At 42.3% G+C, this 26,434-nt stretch overlaps 1 protein-coding gene across 17 annotated transcripts in view; it reads right to left on the reverse strand.

Annotated features, from left to right (window-relative positions):
* Positions 1–26,434, reverse strand: part of cacna1g (calcium channel, voltage-dependent, T type, alpha 1G subunit) — a 240,478-nt gene that overhangs the window by 63,211 nt on the left and 150,833 nt on the right. For 14 of the 17 annotated variants that reach the window (XR_004612086.1, XM_034569764.1, XM_034569757.1 and 11 more), the window contains exons 11-20: positions 22,555–22,706; positions 21,429–21,614; positions 19,307–19,421; positions 17,827–17,982; positions 13,738–13,788; positions 6,621–6,708; positions 5,340–5,521; positions 4,519–4,851; positions 3,369–3,548; positions 2,713–2,813 (exon numbers count right to left, since the gene is read on the reverse strand). Coding sequence is in view for 16 of the 17 variants with exons in the window: in XM_034569764.1 (XP_034425655.1) it covers positions 2,713–2,813; positions 3,369–3,548; positions 4,519–4,851; positions 5,340–5,521; positions 6,621–6,708; positions 13,738–13,788; positions 17,827–17,982; positions 19,307–19,421; positions 21,429–21,614; positions 22,555–22,706 (1,544 nt within the window). In the remaining variant the exon portion in view is untranslated. The remainder of the gene's footprint in view (positions 1–2,712; positions 2,814–3,368; positions 3,549–4,518; positions 4,852–5,339; positions 5,522–6,620; positions 6,709–13,737; positions 13,789–17,826; positions 17,983–19,306; positions 19,422–21,428; positions 21,615–22,554; positions 22,707–26,434) is intronic. The other 3 variants (XM_034569763.1, XM_034569765.1, XM_034569772.1) reach the window with 1 other exon arrangement.

Below are 26,434 nucleotides of genomic sequence, written 5' to 3' on the forward strand. Positions count from 1 at the left end.
ACATGCACAACTGTCAGCGACCCCTCCACATCCCGGGCCCCATAGACCACTGTTCTTACAGAGCCAGTTCTTGCAGGTGAACACATCTATCGCAGTGGCTGGATCCGTTAGGCGACAAAGCCGGCCCACTCCTCCGCTCATTAAAAACTTCCCCTGCAGTAATCATCAGCAGCAGCGGCTACAACGGCGAGCGCAAAGACAGGTTGAGGTGGTGAACCCTCGTCTGTGTGAGAGCCGCTGGACTCCGGGCCTCCCACCACGCTGCTGTGTCTTGATGTGATTGTGAGCACGGGCGGGTGTCCATCGTGTTTCAAGGCCAGCAATGGGAGCCACGCAGAGCCGGTGTCCTCAGTGTCACTCTCAGCGGCGGCCAAACCACGCAGCTCGCTGTGATTGAAAGGCAGCTAAAAGCCCCGTCTGAGCCAAGCGCCTTCAGTTTTCTTACTCAGAACAACAGCACACTACAGAAAGCTTTTCCCATTAACCTTCTCCAAATATGTAATACAGTCGGCAGAGAGGACAACCATCAGAAAGTTTTGAAAGGGCTCAAATTGACAGATGCACTGTGTATAAATAATGGAAATCCACAGGGAAAGGATTAATGCTGACACTGCTGCTGGCTTGATCCAAGTGATTCTACTTTTCCTATATAACTTATTCACCTCAATTTTGTGAGACTAGTCACTTTTTCATTGTTTGTGTGCTGGATGTTGTGTGCAGAGCTTTTCCTAAACAATATGTGGTTCAGAGTGAAGTTAGAAAACTTCATCCTACCTGGTTTATCTGCATTGAGGATTTTATAGTCAATGTTTTTCATAAAATAAAACGGAATTGTCTTCATTACTGTCAACGTGTGTGGTTTATATTTCAGTTTAAATGATTTACTTATCTGGTCTTATGTTTTCATACAATACATGTCATCTATTTTAGAGGTATGTTAAGTAATTTACAGACCTAAGTTCTTAAATTTCAAAATAAAGCTTTGTTATTCAGCTCAATTTAATGCATTGTAGCAATATTACGAACATTTTGATTTGACTTTGAAGACAAATTGCCAAACAGGACGTGATTCTATGAATGTTGCTGTCATGATGGAGATTAAGGAAGGCAACACCTGTAAATGTCTGGGTCAGTCTGGTATGGTGAGATGAAAATCATCAAAATGATCTGGCAGGACAGATATTATTGGCCACAGGCTGCCAGGGGACCACTGCTGCAGTAGCTTATCCAAGTAAGTAGAAGAAGACAAGACACCACAGATGGTTGAATCAACATCAGCCCTCAGCTGCTTAACTGCCTGTGCCCGCCCACACAGATACTGCACCAATGAACTTGTAAGCATCAATATTATTGTGCCAATAACAAATTTGACCGAATAAGCAGAGAAGTCAGATCCAAGTCAATATGTGTGTGTCTAATATGCAGCAGTTTTTTTTTAATCAAAAGCAGGTCATGTGCACACAGAAGTTACTTTGGACTGTGTGTTAGCCACCACATTTCAAACATCCACAGTGGGAATCGTTACACTGTGACAACGGTGATGGCTAATGTTAAGTTCCCAATTGGTGAGTGGTGATGGGGGGGGGCTACGTGTTTGATGTTTAATTAGCATGCGGTGCTGTGACGGCAGGATGGGGGCTGGCGCTCTGCTCAGCATCCTCAGAGGCAGGCGGCATGAGAAGCATCAAAGACCCAGAAGGAGGAGGAAAAGGAGGAGGACGACCGAAGGGGGGGGGGGAAATAAGGTGGTGTTGGTGGGGGGGTAGGATTCAGCAGCACGCAGCCGAGATAACACGCAGCACACAGCAGGAGAAACTCCATTCCTCCCTCTGCTGCTGCTTCCTCACCCCTGACATGGCAGAAATGTGCAGATAAAAGAGACTTGTGAAGTGAGAACGTGGGAGGGAACAGGAGAGGGAGGAGGACAAAAATTGCCTTTACATCCAGCATCGTGGGATGTCAGTCAAATGCACTCTTTCCCTTTAAATAAGATGGCTCAGTCTTTTATGTACTCTTACAACAAAAACTATGTTTTAAAATGTCCTGGGCCAATGGCTATTATTAATAATTTATAAAGCACATTTCATTTCATGCAAACATGCAGGTAACACTTGGAACATATAGATAACCAACATATAAAGGTATGGCTGTTTATTTAAATATCTATTTCTTAATTCAAGAAATCGAACTGACTGTAAGTATGTGGAACATATATCTCAAGTACTATTCATCTCATCAGCTTCACATTAGGCATGTGTATTGTTAAGGGCCCAAGGGTATGCAGTGTTGAATTTGGTGTGATTTGGACATATAATAGGTTAATATTAATAAACCTTTAATAGCAATACAACTGATTTTGTAGTTCAGGGTTCTGTTTGAGTCGAGCTTCAATGAGCTTTGAATAAACAGGTGAACAGCTCTTTGAGCAGCAGCGGTGGGTGGAGCAGTACCAGGGTTCTGTAGACTGAGTCCAACAGCAGGTCTTTACTTACAGCGGCTCAATTACTGCAGGCCCCTTTTCCAGTTTCAGAAAGTCTGCAACCAGCATCACCACAGGCCGAGCTAACAGCCCTTTTCAAACAGGCAAGTTTAGAACGGACACTGCAGTAGTTTCATAACTGCCAGGGGGAGGAGGAAACTACCAGTACCCGTAAACTTCCATTAATACTATTGTAAAAATACTCAAAGAGCGAGCGGAGGCGTGAATACTACCTGGACTCTGGAGGGAAGAGGTAGAGTGCCCAGGTGTCTCTCTGTCGACACCACTCGGGCTGCTTCTTCTCCAGCCAGCGGAACAATCTGGCAAAACGACCCTGCGCAGAGTTAAAAGTGGACAGTGCGTTCTTTATTATTCATGAGTGCACAATTTCCCCTGTTGCACACAGTGAGCCAACAATCACACCCACACACAGAACTCACTGGATTGGTTTGTTGTGACTCTGTTTTATTCAGGGATACAAAGTCATACATATGTATCAAACAAGGTTCATTAAAAAAGGCACCTACAGACAAATACGAAGGGACGAGCGTCAGATAATGCAACATGCACATGTTATGATATCCCAGCTGAGATTAATAATAAATGTTTTATCTGCGGAATTTAATTCAGAGAAGGTGCCCCAGAGACTCAGAAAAAATGTTACAGGTATCAAAACTTGTAAAAAACAATAAACTATAGAGAGCTTGATTTATCGACCGATTATCTTTTGATGTATTTAATTAACATGCAACTTTTGACCGTTGGTTAAAACAAAGTTTCTGACTGTTACAGCTCCTCAGTTTCTCTCTCTTTCCTTTAAACCAAAGGAAAACATGCTTCATTCACAAAGATGGACATAAACGAACAGCACACATGCAAACATACTGACCAGGTTGGGCTCCTCCTCTGCGTTATCATCTTCTGTGTTCTCCTCCAGCGAGACATGTGTCGGGCCCAGGACGGTCAGAGAGCCCTTTCCGTTGCAGTCGCTGTGCTCTGAGGGCCGCAGGGCGCCCAGTGAGGGGGGTCTGGAGCTGTGCATGCTTGCTGAGCGGTACAGGAAGGGCACCTACACAAGGAGAAAGGGAAGGAAATATTGCCATCTTAATATATGCCGTATACATTAATGGTTGTAAATGCTAATGTCTCACTGTCTCTTTGTTTCCTTATTTTCTTTGGCTTTGCAAAGACAATAACCATTTTGGAAGCGCAGCATAATCATGGAAGTGCCATAAAGCAATTTCCCTTTTAGCCATATAGCAGGGTTCTCCCCTCATGAATCACCAAGAACTGAGTGAATGCAGATTTCCATTCCAGCCGGAGATGACAGCAGGTGGGTTTACTGATAAACATTCCTTCAGCCAGAGGGAGGATTTATTTTGTAAAGATGTGCCTGCTGCAGCCTTTGGTTGTGAGAAAAAAACCTGCATGAATATGGTTGTGTATTGGCACAAGAGAAGACAAAACTGCCATACAGCAGTTATAGTTAAAAAAACCCCCAGAAAGGTCTATATTTCTAGTCTTGATGACCACTCAGAGTTATTTATAGTCGTTTGCCATTCACACACATCCATATATGATGTGTCGTATTCTCTTAAACATTAATCAGCTGTCAGGGGCTATTTAGGGTTCAGTGTCTTGCCCAAGAACACTTCGGCATGTGGAATGGGAACTGGATGTTACATTTTCTGCTGTTCTGCATTACAAGCTTCTGTCATATCACTGTGGGTTCAATATGTCAATAGTCTGTAGATGTATTTGTCAGTGATGTGTTTTTTTGTGTTTGTGGCTTATACTGCTAGCGTGGACCTGTGACTATTAGGAAAACCACTGCAGTAGCAGAAGAAGAATGCCATAAAAGTCAATGTAAGACAATAGAATTTAAAGATGCACACTAAAACCTGCAGTTTGTGCAGCTTAATCAAGCCAACATATTTGGTTACTGCTCCAAGTCAAGAGTCACTCTCCCAACAGTACTTCAGTATTCAGTAAAAGCTGATTGATAGGCGGGGGTGGGGGGGTGGGGGGGGGGCGTCTACCTGCAGCAGAGCGTCAGGTGGCAAATCCATGGAGCTCCGAGTCTCCACCGACTCCATCCTCCGATGTCGGGGACCTCTCTGCGACATGGAGTCCGTTCTGGGCAGGGAGGTGTTGTCATCCTCCATCATCCCACCTCCACCTTCCCCTCCACCCTCGCCATCGTCCGAGCTGGAGCCGCCCTCCCCGGAGAGGAGCGAGCGTCGCTCCCCGGACTGCCGTTTCTGCCGTTTGAGCGACGGGGCGCGGCCCAGGCTGTTCCAGCTGGACCGTCGGCTGGTCCAGCCGCTGCCGGCGGTCCACGGGGGGTGAGGCGAAGCACTGCGGGCACTGGTCTGGAGAAGGAAGTAAAAGGAGAGAGAAAAAAAAGGTTGATCTTGTGTCTTACTACTCATGTAATGTTATTTCATGCAAATAACCAAGCGGAATTGGATTGACTCGGCATGACGTGCGCTCAATTGAATTAAGATTAACACTGACAGACAGACAGGAGCAGATGTAGAGAAGCAAACTTATTCCCCCAAGTCTTTATTCTGATAATCAGTTTGTCAAATAAAGAGTGGCAGTGGTAAGCAGACTGTCCGACTGGCATGCCACAGTAATCATCATCAATCACTGTGACCTCATCATATTACCAGGACACATACAGTGAATCCAGAGAGACGCTCAGCGGTACAGCGGGGGGGCAGAAAGGGCTGGGGGTAATTCCTGGCACTTATCTCCTTACACATGTATTAATGTTGGCTTTGTGACATCCCGTATTACAGTTGAGAACTGCCGCATGCTTTTGGGATACGTGAATAATAATAATAAATGCACTAACCGGTGATTTGTCATAGCAGGCTGGGTCTACGGAGACATTGCTGCCTCGACGGGCCTCGTACCCCAGGATGGGATCACCTCCGACTGGCAACTTGGGTATGGGCATGGGGGTGGCAGCCGTGTGAGTAATTAGAGGTGGAGTCAGGCTGGTCTTCAGGTCCACATGACCATTTACAGGCACTACTAGTAAAGAAAAGAGGGAAGAAGAAGAAGAAAAAACAGTTTAAGACGACCAGGGTTTAATGTAAAGAAGAGAGGAGATAATGAATAAGATGAACAGACTAAAAACGGCGGTGTTGAAAAGAAAACCACAGAGGTGAGAGGAACAGAAGAAAAGTTGATGGGGAACAAAAGAAAGGAAATAGAAAGCCCTAAATTCATTGAAAAAAGAACAAAGAGAGGAAGAGGCAGAAGAGTTGGTGCATTGGGAGGTTTGCAGTGCGGGTGCAGCCTCAGTAACTCAGCGCAGCGTATTTAAAAATGGATGCCTCATACTGTTATTGAGCAACATGAATATTTCAGGAGGGCATTAATCTTGTGGGATGTGCAGAAGAGAATATTATGTTAGGCAGCAACACAAATAAATGACATGCGGAGGGGAATGCAGCTTTAATAACGTTAATTCAGCCATCTTTAAACCTTTATCCGGGGCTTGAACATGTACATTAGGCTCTCTGAGCTATGTAAGCAGTTTTACACAGAGCATGTGAAGGGGCTGAGGAGGAGATGATACCGTACGTCTGCGGGCTGCACTCCATACAGTAGTATTTCCACTGGGCTTTTCAGCCTGCGTGAACAGTAATTAGAGGGGATGGGAACTGGCGTATGAGGAATTATAGATGAGCTTGCTGTACTCGTTTGATGCTGCGCTAGGACACGGCCAGCCACGTGCTTACGGAGTGAGGTCTGAGACAAGTGGGGGAAAGACTGAGACCAGGAGACCCGCAAACATAGATCAAGTGGGGTGATGTTTCCACGGGTTTGACTATGCATGCCTCAGGCCTGTAACTTTCTGCTGCGTAACACGTTTTTTACATGCATTTGAAAAGAAACACGACACAGTGTGTAACCTGCAGGGATGTAACAAAGACAAGGGAGGGAAAATGTCAGCAGTTAACTGTGCAAACACAGATGGTGGAAGTTTTGCCAAATGCTTGTAATAAGGGGCTTTGAAAATCCCAGAGGGTTGAGGTCAGTGCTCCACGTTCCTGTTATAGCGTCAATAAAGTAGTGCAGCCATGCAATATGGGTGATACACAAACAGTGTGTGCACATGTCTCACCTGCAGAGGCTGATAAATCCCTCTTGCTGTCGTTCACATCCTCCAAGCGTGCGATGGAACCGATCTCTGAACCCGGCTGGGAATCTCCCTTGATGCACAAACACACACACACAGTGTTAGAGGAGAACACCTGTTGAAGGTGTCCTTTTCTGGGTAGAGTTAACAGATAGCAGGTGGGCTGAAGCTGCCTCTAAACACAGATCCCTGCTCGGCTGCGTCTTCATGTCACATCAGTCACAGCCCAAATCGGACCTAAAGGGAACCTTTCTCTCTCGGCATGTAGGTGAAGGGCGTGGTCTCCCTGATCCCAGAGTTCAAAGGTTAAAGGATACATATGAAGAGAGAAAAAGAACAACTAAGTAAAGTGTTGCCATGCAAGGAGAGTGAGAATGTGGAACCACACTGAAACACAATCAGTAAAATGCACTTTTCTGACAGAACATGGCCGATGTATTGACCTGGCTTTGTTGTTAAACAGGCTCTTACTCACTGTGACCCATACACAGCTACAAAAGAGCTTCAGTGTGGTTGCTAGCTCTACAATTTTCACACATGCACAAACACACGACACGCTATAAAACAAACTTCACAGTGGTGAGAGGCGATGTGTGATTAGCGATCCAGAACAGCAGAACTCTTTAAGATTCTTGCTCTCTATCATATCAAATGTCTCAATATCCCAAATTTGACATATCTTTCTAATCCTTCTCACTATTTGTGACAGACCTTTGACCAGCTCTTAATTACCCTCTTACAGCCTCGCTTTGTGCTGCCTTCCACTTACAAACCCACTGCAGTGAACCTCAGCGTTCCTGCTTGTGTGTGTTGCGCTATGCCAGAGCCTGCAGACTCCATTAATATGTGAGAGGGTTCCAGGTGGATGCCGGATGAATAGAATGCCGACCCGGTGAAGTCAGATCTGTGTGGTAGCCGAGTGAATAGAATGTGTGCAGAAAAGCCCCGGGACCTAATCAACATGCGCCTCTTTTTAAACTAACAAATGACTTTCTGGGTACTTCACGAGTGCAAGAGGAAGACAAAGTGGGTGTGGATGTGCTGCATATTGTATTTTAGTTTACTGGAGGCATGCTGGGTATGGTTTGAGATGCCAATTTGCATTTTTGTCTCGCACTTAAAGGTACAATCTGTATGCCCCGGACTGAATCTCCCCCGACCTGTGAAGTAGGGGAAGATTTGGAATAGGAGAGCGAATGCTAATGAACCTCGCAAGCCAATCATCTCAAGGGCTACCAGGAGAGGGCTGTGGTTGCCGTGCTCATCACGTTCCTGCAGCTACTTATTTATCACAGTGACTCATTCTATTTAAAAATCTTGGCTCACAGCAGGAAACACGAGGTACCTGAGGCTACCTGATTAATGAAGTACAGCTTTTTCTAGGAATTTATTGACTGTCAGCCATACTTTTTTCTTTAAGCTTTAGTTTTCCATTGTTACTATAACGATTAGGACAGCAACAAGTAATAGTAGCAGTGCCAACGACTACGTTTCTTACTTTTCTCCCTTACATTACGGTGTGATTCAATGTTCAGGTTCTGGACCTTTTTTCTCTTTGACAAACACTTCTCCCGGGGCACAACATTTACTGAAATTGCATCTGTCATCACTGAGATGTCTATATCATCACATATTTGATGTAAAAACTACTGCAATGCTTGTTCAATCATGTTTTGTCATTTTATGTATATATCAAAAAGACAATGTACTTTTACCTTCTATTCTATTTGTTCCATCAAAATTCAAAAACTGCCTGACCTCAGACTGTTTTATAATCCTTACATTCGCTCTGAGTATATGTGACAAATCATTTTGAAATGTCAATGTTTACTTTTACGGCACTTTCTGACCTTGCTCCTTACTACTTTTCTGATCTCTGCAGCAGTATATAGCTTGAGATCTTTTGAGAGAGGACTTTTATCTGTTCCTGAGTCCTGTTTTAGAACCAGAGTGGGGGGAGAGGATTTTGTGATTTTGGTGTTGAGGCTGCACAGGGATATTGCATATTCCATGCTTATCCAAAAAGCCTTTTCCCATAACTGGAAAAGGAGCAGCTGTAAAACAGTGAATACATTTTTCTGAGCATCACAAACCCCCCTGTAATTCATTAGGCTCAGCTGGAGTGTGAGGAGGCCGGCACAGTCTCTTGTGGCATGTGCTGTTCACCCATCAAGAAACTTTCATAGGATCAAATGGGCACCATCTTAGTAAGCAGTATCCCATTTACCCTCTATTCATACATGGGCTGTGCTGATGTGCACAAACACACCAGGGCAAGTAAGCTTACAGTGAATGTCTTTACAATCTGTAGATTGTGGCATATAAACATAGACATTCGAGTGGTCAAAGTTGCTAGAATAAGACAAGGTAAAATGTGCTTTGCTTTGTGTGTACACACCCTACAGAATGGGCCTTGCTGTATTAGACTGTCAACAACTAAATATGAGTCTAGCAAGGAAAGGTCAGTTTGCCATAAGAGAAAACATATATAAATAGCAGGAATAACAGCACAATATTTATGTGTTTCTTGGGTAAATCGAAGGCATTTAAGTAAAAGTATACGTGTACCGTTCTTCACCATTGGGGTCCAACAAGGTGGAATATTATCACCAAGTATGACTGTATATGGTCTCTCTAAGAAGTTGGTGGGGAATAGTCTTATTAACCATCTGATGTATGCTGATGATTAAGTCTTTTCTTCCTCCAGCAACTGCTTAGTGTAAGTCATTTTATGACATGCAGTATGATGTTCAAACTGTGTTGTCATTACTGTGAAAACCAGGAGGATCAGTTACATCTTTCCTCATTCGTTATGGTTGACAAAGACCTAAATGTAGTAAACAAAGTCAGATTTGGGTCAAATCATCATCAGGGACGATTTGTGTGATGATGAGGATGTGCAGCGTCACTGCTGTAAACTGTATGCAGATCTCTGGTGCAGTTAGAATCATGCAAAACAGAAAAAGCTTCATGTTGCAGATAATAAGGCATTCTGAATATTGGACCTGCATATGGAGTCTGTAATCAAGTTAACCTATTGGTGCAGTAATAAAATAATATCTACGCAGCTCAACATCATTTTTTCCAATTCTTCATCCTGCAGCAGTTTGTGGTATTTGGTAGAAGCAGACATTTCATTTAAGAGACCACTTTTGCTGCAGCTCCACAATGAGCTGTTCTCTTGTATGGGGAACGTGTTAAAGCAGATGGGTTATGGTTAACATGATAAATAATAAAAGAAAAAAAAAGAAAAATATTCTCCAGCCTGGTCCTATATGTACATGCAGAAACTGTATAAATCTTTGATATAGGTATAGCACGAGCCGGCCAATACAGACAGAGCAATACAAACTCTAGAGATCTCCTCAGCACTAATCCCTTCATAGTCGACGGTGTGTGGTGCAGTTTGGAAATGCTGAACTGCGGCTAAAGTCAGTGAGACTACATAAGACTGCAGGGGATCTGATCAGCACAGCGTCCTTCTCTATACTCTGTTTCTCTTCTCTCCCACTTTCTCTTTTCTCTCTGTAATGGCTTTCTGCATCATATTCTCAGTGTCTCTTCTTCACCCGTTTATACAACATCTGAGGCAGACATTAATTTGTAATTTGGCCATCATAAAACTGATCCTCTAAAAGATTTATCCAGCTCGAATGATTAAAAAAAAAAAAAAAAAAGAAAACCTTGCTGCGCAGCTACAACTTGAACAATAATAAGACGTTTTGCTTATCTTTTTTTTTTACGGATTAATGCATCTCAGGAGGGGAGAAATTAAATAGGACTGGTGGGAGGACCGATCGCCCGACGAGTCTAGATTCGGTTGTAATGCTAATCCAACAAGATTATATTTCTGACTGTGTGCTTACAGTGGGTTGGGGTGGCACACTGTGTGAGGAGACTTCAGTAAAGATTATAGAGCAAAAAGTGTTCTCACCAAGCAATGGACAATTGAGATTTTACGGGAGAAAGGAAAGGTGGAGATGATAGCTTTGGAGCAGAGGGGGCACAGGACTCGAGGGAAATCCCTGGTTCCTGAAATAGCCGGATTGTTTGGATAACTTGTTTATACTCTGTCACCCCAATTTGGGCATGGTTGTGGGCGCAGGAGATGGGCAAGACTAGGCCTGCTGCTGATAGCCAGACAATAATAGACACCAGCAGCACACGGGGGAATTTCAATTACATCGCTTCAGAGAGGGTGTAAATGGGAGACAGAGGGTGGCTGTTGATAGGAGTGGGGGGTAATTGTGTGTGTGTGTGTGTGTGTGTGTCTACATTGGCGATTCACCAGCCATAATTGGATGTCACAGAAAACCTCTAAACTAACTAAGTCCTTAATGACATCCACAATAATAAAGGTACCCATGGAAGTCCGGGGTTGTCAATATTTAATTTACACGGTTTCATTTATATATATATATATATCTGTTTGCACAAGAAAATATTCAATTTAAATTAAAAACTCATTCGATTCTTCTTTTAAAAATAAATAAAATAGCTATTTTTGGAATATAAATTTGAAATATGTCCTTAGTTCAAACCTTTTCAAGAGAAAATTTGAAAGTACCTCATGAGCTGCTAGCTTGGCTGAGTACTACAGTATACCCTAGTTGCTCTGTGAAACTGGGCTGATGCTAAATGCTAAGGTAAGCCTGTTGACATGCCCACAATGACAATGCCAGCATGCTGATGTTTAGCATGTGTAATATTTACGATGTACACCATCTATTTCAGTGTGTGAGCGTTTAGCAGATATTTGGTTGTAAAGCAAAGTATTGGACAGATTACAAATTTAACCCAATGGCCGTGCCTGATAAAACAGAAAAGAACCAATAAAGTTATCACAATTTATTTAGAGGTGAATATAAATGACAAAAGTGCCTAAATTTCTTCTTCAGAAAACCATTATATCCAACGTTTTTAGAGATATGTTCCTGTGTAATGTATTTATATATAAAATGTGCATCAAATTAAACAGTGTTTGAATTGTTATATAAGATGACATATAGAGCAGAATAAAGTATAATAACTGGTGCAAAACGTTTTTCATATACAGACTATGAATTCACCATGAGACCAACAACTCCACTCGAAACACCACTTCACACTCAGCCCCCCGGTGGCCCACTGTATTTCAACCTAATAAAAAACAAATCTCTGAACATTTGGGAACATTAGCCTATTGTAAAAGTCCTGGATCGGCATTCAACTGTGTGAAATTGGAGGGCACGAGGACAACACTTACAACCATAAGCTTTTCAAAGAACTAATTTCATAGAGTGCGCCGGTTTTGCCTGAAGAGCCTGAGTCATGCAGTCGATCTCCCCCGCTCTCTTTATTAGCTCTCATCTCATAGTCCGGCTGGATTTATCCTGGCTGCGGTGAGGCCTCCCAAAAAGCCCCACTCCACCTCCCCCCTCCCATACACCACATCTCTATGCCCGCGCCAGATAAAACAGGGACTGAGACGGGGAGAGTTTTTGGCAGCACTGGTGCGGCGTTCTAACCCTGGGGCCGGAAAGAAAATAAAAAAGATAGGGCTGGTGGAAGGTGAGCATTGAGACCGAGGTTTTACGTGGAGTCTGTTTTTTAAACAAGGACGAGAAACGAAAGAAAGAAAACACACACACACAGACACACAGCAAAGTGAAGTGTTGAAGCCCTCCGTCGTCTCTCCTAAACCCCCGCCAACAGTCACTCCACGCCGTGGTTAGTTTTAGCAGCGAGGGCAGCATGCAGGAAGCAGGTTAGGGGACTTTGAGATGATGTTGCACATTCTCTGGCAGCCATGTTGGAGGCAACGCATCACTGCACTGTTCATTCATGTAGAAGAGACTTCTGAGTGATAAATAATAGTCACAGTTCCGAATCTCTACAGTATCTTGTTTTACGATGATTTCCATCAGTGCTCGTTTTAAAGGACCAGTTCACAAAAACGACCAAAAGACGAAAATTCACAGTTTTTTTAAATTGGTTTCTTTCCCAGTGCAGATTTTAAAAATGAAGGAGTATCTAGGAAATGGTTAAAACTACCTAAGTTTTATCTTGGGTTATGGCCATTGTGTTTTTTAACATCAGTTTGGTATAACATATGGGTCCAATGCCGAGAATTCATTGTTCAAGTGTCAAGTCCAGTGTTGTCCAGTTCTGTTTTTACCCCAGTTCTAATCACATTTGAGCAAATAGTGAATCAACTTTTAGGCTGATGTATGTTGTTTTCTCTCTATATCTACTGTGACACTTTTTTAAAACTACTCTTTCTTTACTTTTCTTGACCTGAATTCACACTTTGTGCTCAGTTGTTAAATACTACAAATCCCATGAGACTATGGAGCTATGACCACTGGAGACCAACAGTTCTATAGTGACCTAATTTGCATTTGAATTAAAACTGGAACATATTTAATTGATGAGTTTAATATCAGGTTTCTGCAAGGGCTAAACTAATGGCCTTGCTACATTAGGTACCGCCATTAGTGGCTCATGCATGCAACAAAATGTTATGCCTGGTAATTAAATGTTTGTTATTAAAAAGCACCTTGAGAGCTGTCGATGACTTCTCTGCTTCCTTTTCAATTTACAAAGCCTTGCACCTTCTTCTTATGAAAGAGCCGGGTAGGTTCTAACACAGCCTTCCATCTTTCGTACAGATGAAACACCCAGGAGGGTTTATTTTGTCCTTTCAAAAGTCACTTGATGACCCACTTTATAACTTTAATTGGTTGATCTCAAAATCTCTGTGGATAAGACTGAAATTGTATCTGCTCGTCTTAATATCATTAGGGAAAAGTTAGAAAATAAAGACGCTGATTTTTGCACATTGGGTGGATTGGCCCTTCAAGGATCAGTATTCTATCGGATAAAGGATTTTGGCGGCCAGTTAGAAATATGATGCCAAAAAGCAGGTGTGTCCATTAATTAGAAGTACCTCTGTAATGAACCTCCAACCTGTAGCTATGAGATCTGTGACATCACCAAAAACCCTCTACAAGGAAGAGTGAGGCGAAGGGGTGGTGAGGGAGGGCAGAGGGGAGGGTTTGGTGGAGAGGGGTTAGTAGATTCAGTGGAGGGAGGGAAGGCAGGGCTGCCGTGCTGTACATACCCCCGAGTCTACAGGCAGCTGGACATGCAAGTCGTCCAGCTTGGTCACTTCCTGCAGCGGAAGTGAACGGTGCAGCCGGACAGGAAGAGGGAGGTGCAGACAGGGGGGAAAGAGCCACAGAGGTGAGAGGTGGACCCACAGCGAGTAGACAGGAGAACGTTAAAACTGGGTTCGGCCTGTGGAAACAGTTGCTACCATGCAGCAGAACATGTCAAAGCAACTGTCCGGGAGTGCTGCACATGTGCAACATGAAAAAAGTCAGGACAGCAGAGAGTGGAGGAGAAGCACGGCCACGGTTTTACCCTTCACTTGGTCCGCTGACATGTTTGTAAGGATAACACTCAGAAATGACAATGATTGTGACATGTACATTAAATGATCATTCAGGACATATTGTGCTCAGCAGGGAAGCACTTTCTCTCTGCTGACATGTGAAGTGTGTGTGCGTGTCTTGGGTGTGATATGTGTGTTTATTGTCACAGTGAAAGGTCTGATAAGAAAGAAATAATAACAACTTTTTGGGTCTTTTTTCTCCATTAGGACACAGTTTGGTCTTGTTGCACTCTCTGCAGCGGATATTGGATTCTGTCACACACACACACACTGTCACAGGCAGAGAGAGAGAGAGAGAGAGAGAGAGAGAGAGATAACAGGAGAAGAAATAGAGCATGGAGCGGATGGACATTAAAAGTAAAGCAATGTGTGTGTGTGTGTGCGTGCGTGTGCGTGTGTGTGTGCGTGTGTGTATGTGTGTGTTGGCTCCACAGCCGTACATCCCTCCTCGCTTGGCCCTCGTCATTCAAGCACTGCCGTTACCTAGCAACCCTGACGCAGGGAAAGTTTGGCCAACTAAAAATAAACTTAATGTTTGCAGAAAAGGATGTAATGTTGAGAAAGGAGAGGGAGAATTAGGCCCACAGCTCTGTGATGAGAGGAGAACAGAGGTGGAGAACAGAAGAACGCTGGCTGGTGAACCTCAGGGGTTTAGATTGTGTGTGTGTGTTATGTTTGTGTCTCTGAAGGTTTGATTGTCTCTCTTCTCTCAGAGCTCCCAACAGAACCAAAACTTAAACAAAGACACAAACAAACATTCAAGCCGAAAAGTAGGAAAACCACACAACAGCTGTAGTGCCGGTGCAGCATTAGCTATCAATCATTAGCAATGTGTGCAGCCAGCAGCATTTGGGAGGAGCTACTGTGCAATGAAACTTGAAATCACTCATTCTTTGGTCACTGGGGGGGCAGCAGAAACAAACGGTGACATATTATCGTTATATACGGATACTGAAAAAAAAAAATTGTTTACCAACTTAGAAGGATTCAATAAATAAAGTTTTAACAATAAATATCAATTGTTGGTATAACAGTAGTACTTAAAGTTGAAGTTAAAGTTAGTATAACTTGCTAACTTTACTTTGAACAAATTTTATTTATTTGTGTGTTACCAGTTTAAGTAATTTTTAAATTGTAACAATTTTCTTTTTCCGTGTACTTACATTTCATCATCTTCTTTTAAGTGGATGCAACAAACTGGCTCCCCAGCCACGGAAACCGTGCTGTTTACACCCAGTAGACAGTTAGCAAGATTAGCCTTTATTTGGAGTTTGTCCTGATGAATTTAAGTCAATATTACGATATTCACTCTCCCTTTGGTTCAGTTTTTGGTCTTTACTTTTGTCGCTTGATGATGACCCCGTTCAGACCTGGTATTAACATCTGTCCTTGAATGCACCTACAACACAATGACTATGTTTACATTTACACAGATATTCCAACAATAGTGACCTTATTCTGAATCAGGCATTATTTTGATTATGATGATACATGAGTTGCTGATAAGGTATACCATGAATATCCACATGTTACAGAGCATATAGTCTGATTATGACCCAATGTTGTTCGGCCAGTTTTGAAACCCATATCTGAAATAGTTTAATGTACGATGTATATCATTTCGAGTGTTTTCTCTATAATTTTTCAAAAGCTACAACTCGTAAGTTGACATGCTTTTGGCTTAATCGGGTTATAATGATAATATTTGTGTCAATTTAAACAAACACCAGATGAAGGACCATCTAATCAGCTGACAGTATTTTGACATTTCCCAGTGTTTCACATAGATGAATTAATTTGTGACCAACACAACAACGTTAACACTGACCGCTACGTTTTCAAATGAATGAAATCTTATTTCATTCTGAAGCTTTACACATTGATTCACTCAGCCCCTCCTTTGCCGCTCTGTTTCTTTCTCATTCTCTCCTTATCACACAAACTCACACGAGACACATTAACAACGGACACATCTCTATACTCATAAACGCAGACTGGCTGAAAACAACATAATTTGGAACTTGGGAACAGAAATGACATGCATGATTATTGGCATATACAGCAAGGAAGGGAGATCTGATACCACGTGGTCACAGGAGACACATTCAGGACACATTTTAATACCAAGTGTGAACAGTCCACTTGTGATTGTATCTCCCAGGACATGTGTTAATAAGAGGTCTGGACATGGTCTGTATTCACCAGCTACTAGCAAAATGTAATTTGATTGGTGCAGAGGTTGCATGAAATTGGTTTTTAGACTTTAGTTTTTACTGGAAATCCGCCTGCAGCAGCTAAAACGATGCCGTAAGACAGATGGATGAGGGGGGGAACCAAAAACCCCGGCATGGGATTCCATTCACCACAGTCATGCACTTGATATTTGTACAGCAGATAAGCACAACAGCAGCAGAAGCCCATTCCAATTAATTCATATTTTATGAGGCTGTCAGCCGCTGTCTGCCACCCCTCATCTATCCTCGCTCCTTACAGGCGGAGAGCCAAAGAGCATCGGAGATCAAAGAACTGGCGTTGTCACTTCTTAAAGACGGAGAGGGGGGAGACACAAAGACACACTGAACACTCCTGTGATTTATTCTCTCCATGTCATCTCACCAACTCCTTTCTCTCATTCGCTCCATCCGTCTCAAATAGAGCCCTGTACACTACAAATGGGGTGGTGGAGACGTGAAGAGAGGTTGCTGAATGAGTTTCAACTCCTTTACTCCCTCAAGGCCTGAAAAGTGTTTTCCCAGTTGCCTGTCTCAAAACAATAACGACCATTAATCCACCTTTTTCCCTTCTCCCTCTCTCTCGCTCTTCGTTTTGCTGTCTTTAGTTTTTTCTTCTGGAGAGGAATCGGTGCTGCAGTGGATAACATATCCCTTTTGTTTTATGACATAAGACGAGTTGTACGAAGGAGGGGAGAGATGAAACGGAGGACGTGGGTGATGCGGGCCGATGCGCGGTCTAGTCAAGCAGACATAGTTTTCGTATGATGTGCTTTATGGCGCGACTTGTACTGGCAAATAAGCAGAACAATAATGAGGATGACTGCAGAAATAGTGGGAGAGAGTGGGAGGAGAAGAGGCTGACAGCGAGATGAAGGAGAAGGGGAGAGGAAAGAGAAACACTGCAACTAGTGCGTGTGATCCCATGTCCTCACGTAACCCACAGCAAAGAGTGCAAGGAAACACATTGGTTAATTTGAACATGTACATACATGTTAATGAGTATGTTCTGTATCTGTGAGTGTCAACATGCATCTGATAGTGTTGTTTTTGCCTGTACTGAAAATTAAGTGCTAAGTCTTGAACCTAATTTCTTCAAAATCTTGCAAGAGTAGCTTCTGCAGTAATTACCATTATTAGTGTTAAGGGCTTGGCAGCAAGCCAGGTCACTGTGCGAGGTTGGTACAAGGTAGCTCCAATCAAAAGAAGATAAACAATCTCCCCCAAAAGACCATATTCACATGACGACCATTTTCCTTTTGTTTTCTTCAGTTGCTGATTAGTTTGAAAACAGTTTATCAGATCATCTTTGTTCATATGACTTATGAACCTGGATCAGAGCAGTACAAAAGTACACTGATGTCAGAGGTAAATAGGCGCCATTGGGACGATGGCACTCTTCAAATGCCGAAAGAATTTAACCCCATTTCAGAAAAAAAAAGCTCAATAATTTAAAGTCCTGATGGTTTTTTTGTATGCTACATTATGCATCGGTTTAGTGCATGTGTGACCAGCAAGACTTTACCTCCGTCTGGAAACCCTCGACCAGGATGGCCACCAGTAAGTTGAAGAGGACGTAGTTTCCAAAGGTCATGAGTGCGATGAAGTAGAGGGCAGCCACTGGGGACGTGGAGGCCATGCCGTTATACAACACCTTGTTCCAGTCCTCCTGGGTGAGGATCTGGAAGAGAGGAAAGTAGCAAATGGTATGAATGAGAAAAAGGTGCATGGTTTTGTAGCAGTGTTAGTTTGGTAACTGAGCAGTTTACAGTAATTCTGGTGTTAAAATACACCGGACAATGGGTTACTGGATATAATCAGCCAAATCCTCAAGGTCATGAACCTTGCCTCGTCAATTTTAGTGGAGGGGATGTGGACCAAACTAAAAAGTGCACGTTAAATAAATTACGAAGACGGTTTTAGTCATTTTATGTAGTTCTGATCACACTGAAGTATGTTCAACTGCTAATTTTTCTGGCACTTACTTGATGTGATAATCACGGGGTTTAATATTACAATTAAGAGCTGACACTGCTTTGTGTTTGGCCGAGTGTGTGTATCAGAAGAGCTTGATGCCGTGGCCCCACACCACGATCACAACATGACAAAAGTGCAAGATGGCGGCACCATTATGAAGGATATTTTGGCTTCATTTTTGTACAATAGGAGGAAGTCGACACGAGTTTCCCATCTATACAATCAAACATTCTGTTATTGTAGTAAGTTTAGGCCACTTCTAGTTTTGTCTCCTCTATTTCTTGGTCCAAAACAGAAAATCAACAAGTAATCAACTCTCTGCTCCAGTGATGCAACACTGAAAATGTAAAAGCTGCCACAGCAATGGGTTGAATCAGTGAAAGAAAGATACATTATACTCTCTGTGTACCGCCAAGAGAACAGACATGTCAGTGCAATGTTCTGCACAGAGAGACATGCCGGAGCGCTGCATGGTCTCTGATGATATGTGTCACTGAATTATAAATGGTTACTATATTAGGGGGTGATAAATACCATACAGCGTTTTATGCAGGGATAATAAACGGATGGTTGGACACCACAGATTTGCTAATCCAAGGTGACGTGAAACAAGAAGCAAACCTAAGTACTTAACCTGTGTAAGATACATGAAAATTAGAATAGTGGATGACAATGAGGGGAATAAATAGAGGACATCAGGTCGAGAGGAAGAGAGGGAACTATGAGAGCGAAGAGGAATATTTGATTTGATATATTTTATTTATTAAGGAGGAAATTGTCTTTTCAGCCTCTAAGAGAGTCTCAGTCAGCAGCAGTGAAGCAAGAAGAGTCGCTTGCGGGCACTTCAGCAGGTTTGGTGCGATCACACAGGAAGTGCAGGCTACCGGAATGGATGGATGGACTTCCCTACCTTTCGGTCTTCCCGCTTTTCTATTTTCATAAACTCATCAGAGCGTGAAGATACAGCTTAACTGGACATAATACAGTGATGAGACGCGAGTATTTAAGAGAAGGGGGTCCTTTCTCACCTGGAAGACCGTTACTATGGCCCAGAGAAGAGAATCAAAGTTCTTCCTGTCCGGCAGAGTGTCCTCGTCGTTCTCTGACCCAAACCTACAACCAAACAGATGCATCCCCAGGATACTGACACGAGAGGAGGGAGGGAGAGCAGGGAACAAAACAGGAAATACAGGGATAAATATTTACAACAGGCCGTCTCATTAAATACAGTGCAAATAAACTGATCATATTTGCTGGAAAAAAAATGTTGTTTTAAATTCATCATACTGATGATAATTGCAAAAATAGCTCTGGCAGTGTAACATTGATGGTAATCACTGCATAATGGACTGTCATACAAAAAGCAAGGAAGTATAGAAGTATTTACAAAACACTAATTATCAAATTAAATTGCAAAGAAAAGTCCATGTATGGAGTCCAGTCAGTGATGCAATTAACTCGTTGCTTCATAAACTGTCGGCCCACAATGCACAGAGGCAGAGATGTAGCCAACTAACAGAAGTGGAGTGGAGTGCTTGTGCCAGGTCAAGTTCAGCACCATGGAGAGCGTCACAAACCGTGGCAATGACATTCACTATTTCCACAACTATTCCATCTCCACTGCTTTCTTCTAATCACAGGAAAACGTCAACACATACATGCTTTCTTAAGGAGAGTGAGCTGTATGTGTGTTGAGTCCTGTGCATGGAGCTGGAGCTACAGGAGGCTGTTAGCTCATCTTAGTGTATACACTGGAAACAACCAAATCTCTGTTCTCTCACTGCTCCTGCATAAATAAATACTAAGCCGCTCCACATAGGTCATACTAACAATATGAAATAACGCAGCTCAACTTTAATGCCCCAAATAGTATATTTAAAATGTGCTTATATTAAGTTAAATCCACATACTGTACACATGGGCATTAGTGCATGTTACGTCTTTATGTTAAACCCACACATGTAGTCAGGGTTTCCATTAGTCCCTTTCAGTGTTATGTACACTGACATCAAATATAATCTATTTTATTCATTTTCTTAATTTCAAAGTGATCATAAGCTGCGTTTTGACTCAAAACTTTTCAAAGAAATAAAATGTTCCTGCAGACTTGAACAATTAAACATTTACATGTCTACAAAAAATAAAAAAATAAGAAATAAATAATGAAGCCTTTGTTTTATTCACCTCGTTGCTTGCACAGATTGGAAGCGAACTGGAGGCAAAGGTTCACCACTGATACAATCGTGTTTGTGTGACCAGGCACAAAGAGTGGAGGAGAATCAGATATTTCTGCTATTGTTCACGACTTACTACATTGTAAATATATTTGTTGAGGCAACGCTGGATATGAGACAAACACCAGCAACAAAGACAATTCTAAACGACCAAAATGCTAGAAAAAAAGTAAGGAAACGGATTCTACGAGCGACTGCAGAGATTAACTATCCACCCTCCACTGGGCTTATAGAATAAAGATGGTATGACGATAAAAATATCTTGTAAATCCTAATTTTTAATAAAGTTGATGTGGACTACGTTGACTTATGTTTGGCACCTTTGTGTATGTTTCAGATCTGTGAGTATTACAGAATGTGCTGTGTTTCACCATCACTCTGGGCTCACATGAGACAAACAGAGGAATAACTTGAGTATTGTTTCCTCTTGGTACGGGCATGTTTGTGTTTCTTCACGAGTTTGTGTATCAGACAGAGAAGGTCCGTAACTCTGATTCTGCTGAGCTCAGCTGCTCTGTTCAACCAGGCAGAAAAAGAAGAATGCTGCCGAAAAGAGAGAATCACTTAGTCTTGTCATCCCCTCGACTGATCTCATTCTTCCTTTCACATGTCTGTACGACCTCTGGAGAAGTTACCACATACCGATCAACCGATTTCATTTCATTTCACACCTTTGTGCTTTCAATCCCATCTACAGAATTTACTTCATGGTCACTGATCAAACTCCCTTTAGTTTAAACTTGTGTGTTTTCTTTCACTGTCTTTGAGACTTTGGTTCCTGTTCACTTCCGATCTGTGTGAATGAGGGGGTGAATAAAACATTTGGGCGCTGGGTGAACTTTGACCCACGATATTTGCGTATGTGTGACCGGGCCCTAAGACAAGATGTGAGGTAACTTGCTCCTCCTCTGTCTACCTGAAAATGAAGATGAAGAGCATGAGCAGCATGCAGAAGGTGGCCACGTTGTCCATAGTCTTCATCAGCACCACCAGCTGCCTCTGCAGGGCTGGCATGAAGCGCACCAGCTTCAGCACCCGCATCAGCCGGAACGTCCTCAGCACCGACAGGCCGCCACCCTGCTGACCCACAATCTCCCACACACTGAGGAGACACACACACACACACACACACACACACACACACACACACACACACACACACACACACACACACACACACACACACACACACACACACACACACACACACACGTATATATAAAAACAAAGTGAAATGTGAAAATTGACTGCTGAGACTGACTCCTGATTGGTCGAGCGCTACTGTGGCTCCATCCTCTGATCTCATTTTTTTTAAATGAGGAAGCCATTAATCTAGTGGTGTGTCATCACCGTGTTTACCACAGCATTGCACCACCACACTGAAAACAGCAGCTTCACACTCAGAGACTGTTTATGGCTTTTGACCACTCTGTTTACTACCCACATCAGGATGGTGATATCACATTGTTTTTACGGGCTGTTTGGGTAAAGTTTGTTGGATTGGAAGTTAATGTGACTTTAACTTTATGTGTTACACCCTAGAGAAGTGTGGCAGTGATGTGATGTGTTTGATGTGTTTCCTCAGAGGGAACTTTTACTCCATTGGGGAAAATCCCGTGAGTAGGTACGTGAGTGGAGACTGAAGCAATCAATCTGATCAGATAATCTGATTAAGACTCCATAGATCACAGATAAACTCTTAATGCTTAAATTTATCAACAAAGAATTATGAAAAAAATGTAAAATAAGATTATTTAATTTTATAAATTAGGTTGTTTTACAATTTTTTTTATGTTTTAATGAATGTAATTAATGTTTTTAACCTCACAGATTTTTTTTACATTACTGACCATGCATTTACAGTTTTTTTGATACTTGTAACTGAGTGGAAAGTAGGATATGTTTTTCATGTGTAAAAATAACCATGGTATGTAAAGGGTCATCAGGATATGTATTCCCAGTGGTATTATTTTAAACGCCGGAACACTGAGTAGGGAAGCAAGGATGGAGCATTGTTTTCTAAACTAAAAATGATTACTCACCTGATGACCACGATGATGCCATCAAAGATATTGTAGGGGTTCTTGATGTAGCCAAAGGGCCCATAGACCAAAACCTTCAACAGCATCTCCAGAGCGAAGAGGCTGGTGAACACGATGTTGCTGATCTCCAAAGCATTGGTCAACTCATCAGGCTGGAGACACAGATACAAATAGAAAAAGAAAGAGATGGTTAATGTTCTACTATAGCATCGTAGTGCTAGATATAATGTGCAGTATAGTCCTGCACCAGACGAAGGGGAAACAATAAAGTTGTAAAACAGGTCAAATTATATAGGCAAAAAACAATGAAATGCGGGCTGCAGGTAAGAACTTAAAGTTTGTTTTAGGGAGAAATTTAAAGATTCAAAACAAAAAACTTATAGTCAGCTGCAAGGAATTATTTTAATGTGTGAGCCACATTTGACCTTTTCACCTACACTTATAACTGTCACAACGAAGTAGCAATTACAATAAACTGGATCACTTTAAAGACCAACATAGTGCTTAACACGTTCTTTGTGGCTTTGTTGCTTGTAAAAAGTGCAACAATTGATTAGCTTTTGATAGCTACAAGCTACAAACGCTGTCTGAGGAAACATGTTGACAGCTGTAGAAGCTCAGGTGCTGCGATAATTCACAGATACTTTTCCAAAACCACAGCTTAACTACCAGAACGGGAGGACAAGGAGGCCATAACCTATTTCAGGTGAGTGACTGAGGTCTGTGTGTGCAGGTTTGCAAAAAAATGAACCAGTGCAGGAGTCAGATCTACACTAATGATAAAAAACCTGGAAATCACGAGAGCGGAGGAGAAGCAAGCTGTTCACACGGCATCGGCAAACAACACCTGCAGTGTCACATGTGCACAAAGCAATATGGCAATGACTAAATTCAATTCAGGTCTGACAAATATGCCTATTCACACACAGCTACGTTCTGTCACATACAATACACACACTGCTGCTGCTGAATATGCCTGGGACGTCTGCTCAGAGCTCATCAGAGAATTGGGCTGCCACTCACATCTACATCAAACAACTGGCTCGTGGGTGCACGCATTTGTGTGTGTGTGTGTGTGTGTGTGTTAGAGAGAGAGAGAGAAAGCATTTGAGCGTGGGTGTATGCCGGGGGGGGGGGGGAGCATGTTTGAGAAAAACAGGCAATGAGAACAAGCAGACAGACAAGAAAAAGAGCCCGATCCAAAAGATAAAAGGCGCAGCGCATCCAAATACGACACAGTATGTAAATCAGACTTCTACAGCGAGTATCCGTAATTATTGGCGAGGAGAGAAGAACCAGCAGGGATGGTGTTATGTGCCTGTGGACCGTGGAAAACCCCAGACATCATGAGGCCTTTCATCTCTGTGCATTAAACAGTTTATACAGCTCAATCATGGTGTCACACACACAAACACCACATTGAAATTACAGTATTGAAGGCCTGATCTGTGTTTGCATGTGCTCTGTCATAAATGTATAATTGAACGTGGTTGTGTGTGTGTGTGTGTGTGTGTGTGTGTGTGTGTGTGTGTGTGTGTGTGTGTGTGTGTGTGTGTGTGTGTGTGTGTGTGTGTGTGCGCATGCGTGTGTTTCAATAGAGACGTCATTCCAGCAGAAACATTACCCCCCGGCTGAACCGCGAGGTAAAGTAACGTAATGTAAACACAGTGTGTGTCATTAAGCCTGTCCTGGTGGGCTGCCTCTAATCACTATACACCATGACTGTTTAAGCAGTGATTACTCAACGCTAGCACGGAAACATAGAGACATGAATACGGAGATTAACATCACAAGTTGAATAACAGCTGCTCGTGCCGCATTACAGCACCAGTTTGTTTAAGTCTTTTCAGCAACGATGACAGAAGAGTCAGTTATGATGAAATGTTGTCACCATTGCTGCCTTCATGTCATAAGGGGGAAGACAGTGGTTACAGCACGGCAGCGATAAACATTGAAAGAATGGCACTATAGCGCGCATACCTATTCCCTTGATATTTTACAGGGGGTTGTGTTGCAGAGGAGTCTCCAATTGCTGCAAAATAACTGCTCAGAAACAAGAAATACTTTAAGCCAACATAAATGAAAGAAACTGATAACACAAAAGTGACCCAGCTGCAAAGCAACTACTTTTTGGAGTTTTGTGGTTGAGAGTTGATGCCGTTGACTGAGTCCATGTGTTACATTGTCAAAAGCATGCCACTGCCTATGGAGTACTTCAATAAGAGAGTGTGACAGTTTTAACTGAGCTTGAGCAAGTCTGCACTTTCAAGTTGTTGCTTCGTGTTAAGTCATTATTCCCATAAGACGTGAATGTAGCTTTAGGCCCTAAGGCAACGAGTCCAGCAACACCGAAGCCCATTATTACACCATATCTCACAGCCTGAAACGTCAAAACGGAATTTTGCTGGCTTTTCAGAATGACCTATGCTATAGCTAACTGCTACATATGATGTTTAAACCACTAAAACATTTTGTTAAAGTTAAGAAAAGCTCATGATGATGGTTTTTAAAAAAAATCATTGTTTACTGTCGGTGGGGAATATAAAGTTAGCAGCAAACCGGGATCAACAATGTGCTTCAGCCAACAACCACAGCAGGCTGGGTTTACGTGCGGGACTGCTGAGGCAGCAATGGCACTGTGTTTCTTCTTACCTGTGCATTGTATATATATATATATATACACCGCTTATACGGGCTAAGCTGGTGAAGCAATAGGAAGACTAGACTGCCTCATTTTGGTTTGGTCTAAGTGGTTTATGTGGCCGTCACATCTATTTATTGATGTGAGCATAATATCAAGTGGAATATTCAACTATTACAAATATATTTTGAAACTGATCCATAATTTTAAAGTTGCAGGATCCACTTAAAGGGTATTTTATACAGTATGTACTGTTTAAAGTTTGCAATGATTTAAGTTATTGAATTTATCTGAAATACGTGTATGCAAACCAGTTTATCCACTGAGCCCAAACCTTAAAATATTATGCAGCACTACATCAGCATTATACCGCTTCCATCTTTGCTATTGAGCAGGAAAATGTAAATGTCAATGATTAATGCTGGTGGTTTTATGTTGAGGACATACTGTACCTGAGGTCCTGAATAATGCAGTTTCTGAAGCTGCCAGCTTAGCAGAATTTAAATGATATTAATCATAATATTATTTGTGATAGAATATGGTATATGGGTGTGGATCTTAAATACCCATAGGTGGATTTGGTTCCAGATACAAATGTAAGGATACTTTATTTTGTAATTAATACAGACACTTTCAAATTCAATCTGAAACAGATCACACCGTGCTTTCAAGTAATCACACACACCCTATTGTATTTCTGTCTTAGTGAGGACATTTAATGGCATGATGGCATTGCCAGCCCCTTACCCTAACCTTAAACATCAAAATCGTTACTCTAACCCTTACTCTAACCCTAACCTTAAAAGCAACTCTGAACCCTTACCTTAGTCTTAACCCTCAAAAAGTTCATTGAAAAAGTAAGGACTAGTCAAAATGTCCTCACTTTCCCAAAATGTCCTCACTCAGTAAGTGCTATGCTTAAAATGGTCCTCACAAAGGTAAACACACACACACACACACACACACACACACACACACACACACACACACACACACACACACACACACACACACACACACACACACACACACACACCCTTAGACACACCCTTCAACACTAGCTGATGAACTTGAAACTGTTGACTGTGAAAAACTGTAGTCAAGCACAGAGTAAAGTAAACTTGATACATGCATGAAACCCATTTGCTTGATTAGAAAACAAACAGTGGCCATTTTGAAGAGTGGTGCATCTTCAACATGACATCAACACATCACTATCTGTCTCCTGATCTGAGAAGT

This window comes from Hippoglossus hippoglossus, chromosome 19, assembly GCF_009819705.1.
Source record: "Hippoglossus hippoglossus isolate fHipHip1 chromosome 19, fHipHip1.pri, whole genome shotgun sequence".
NCBI lineage: Eukaryota > Metazoa > Chordata > Actinopteri > Pleuronectiformes > Pleuronectidae > Hippoglossus > Hippoglossus hippoglossus.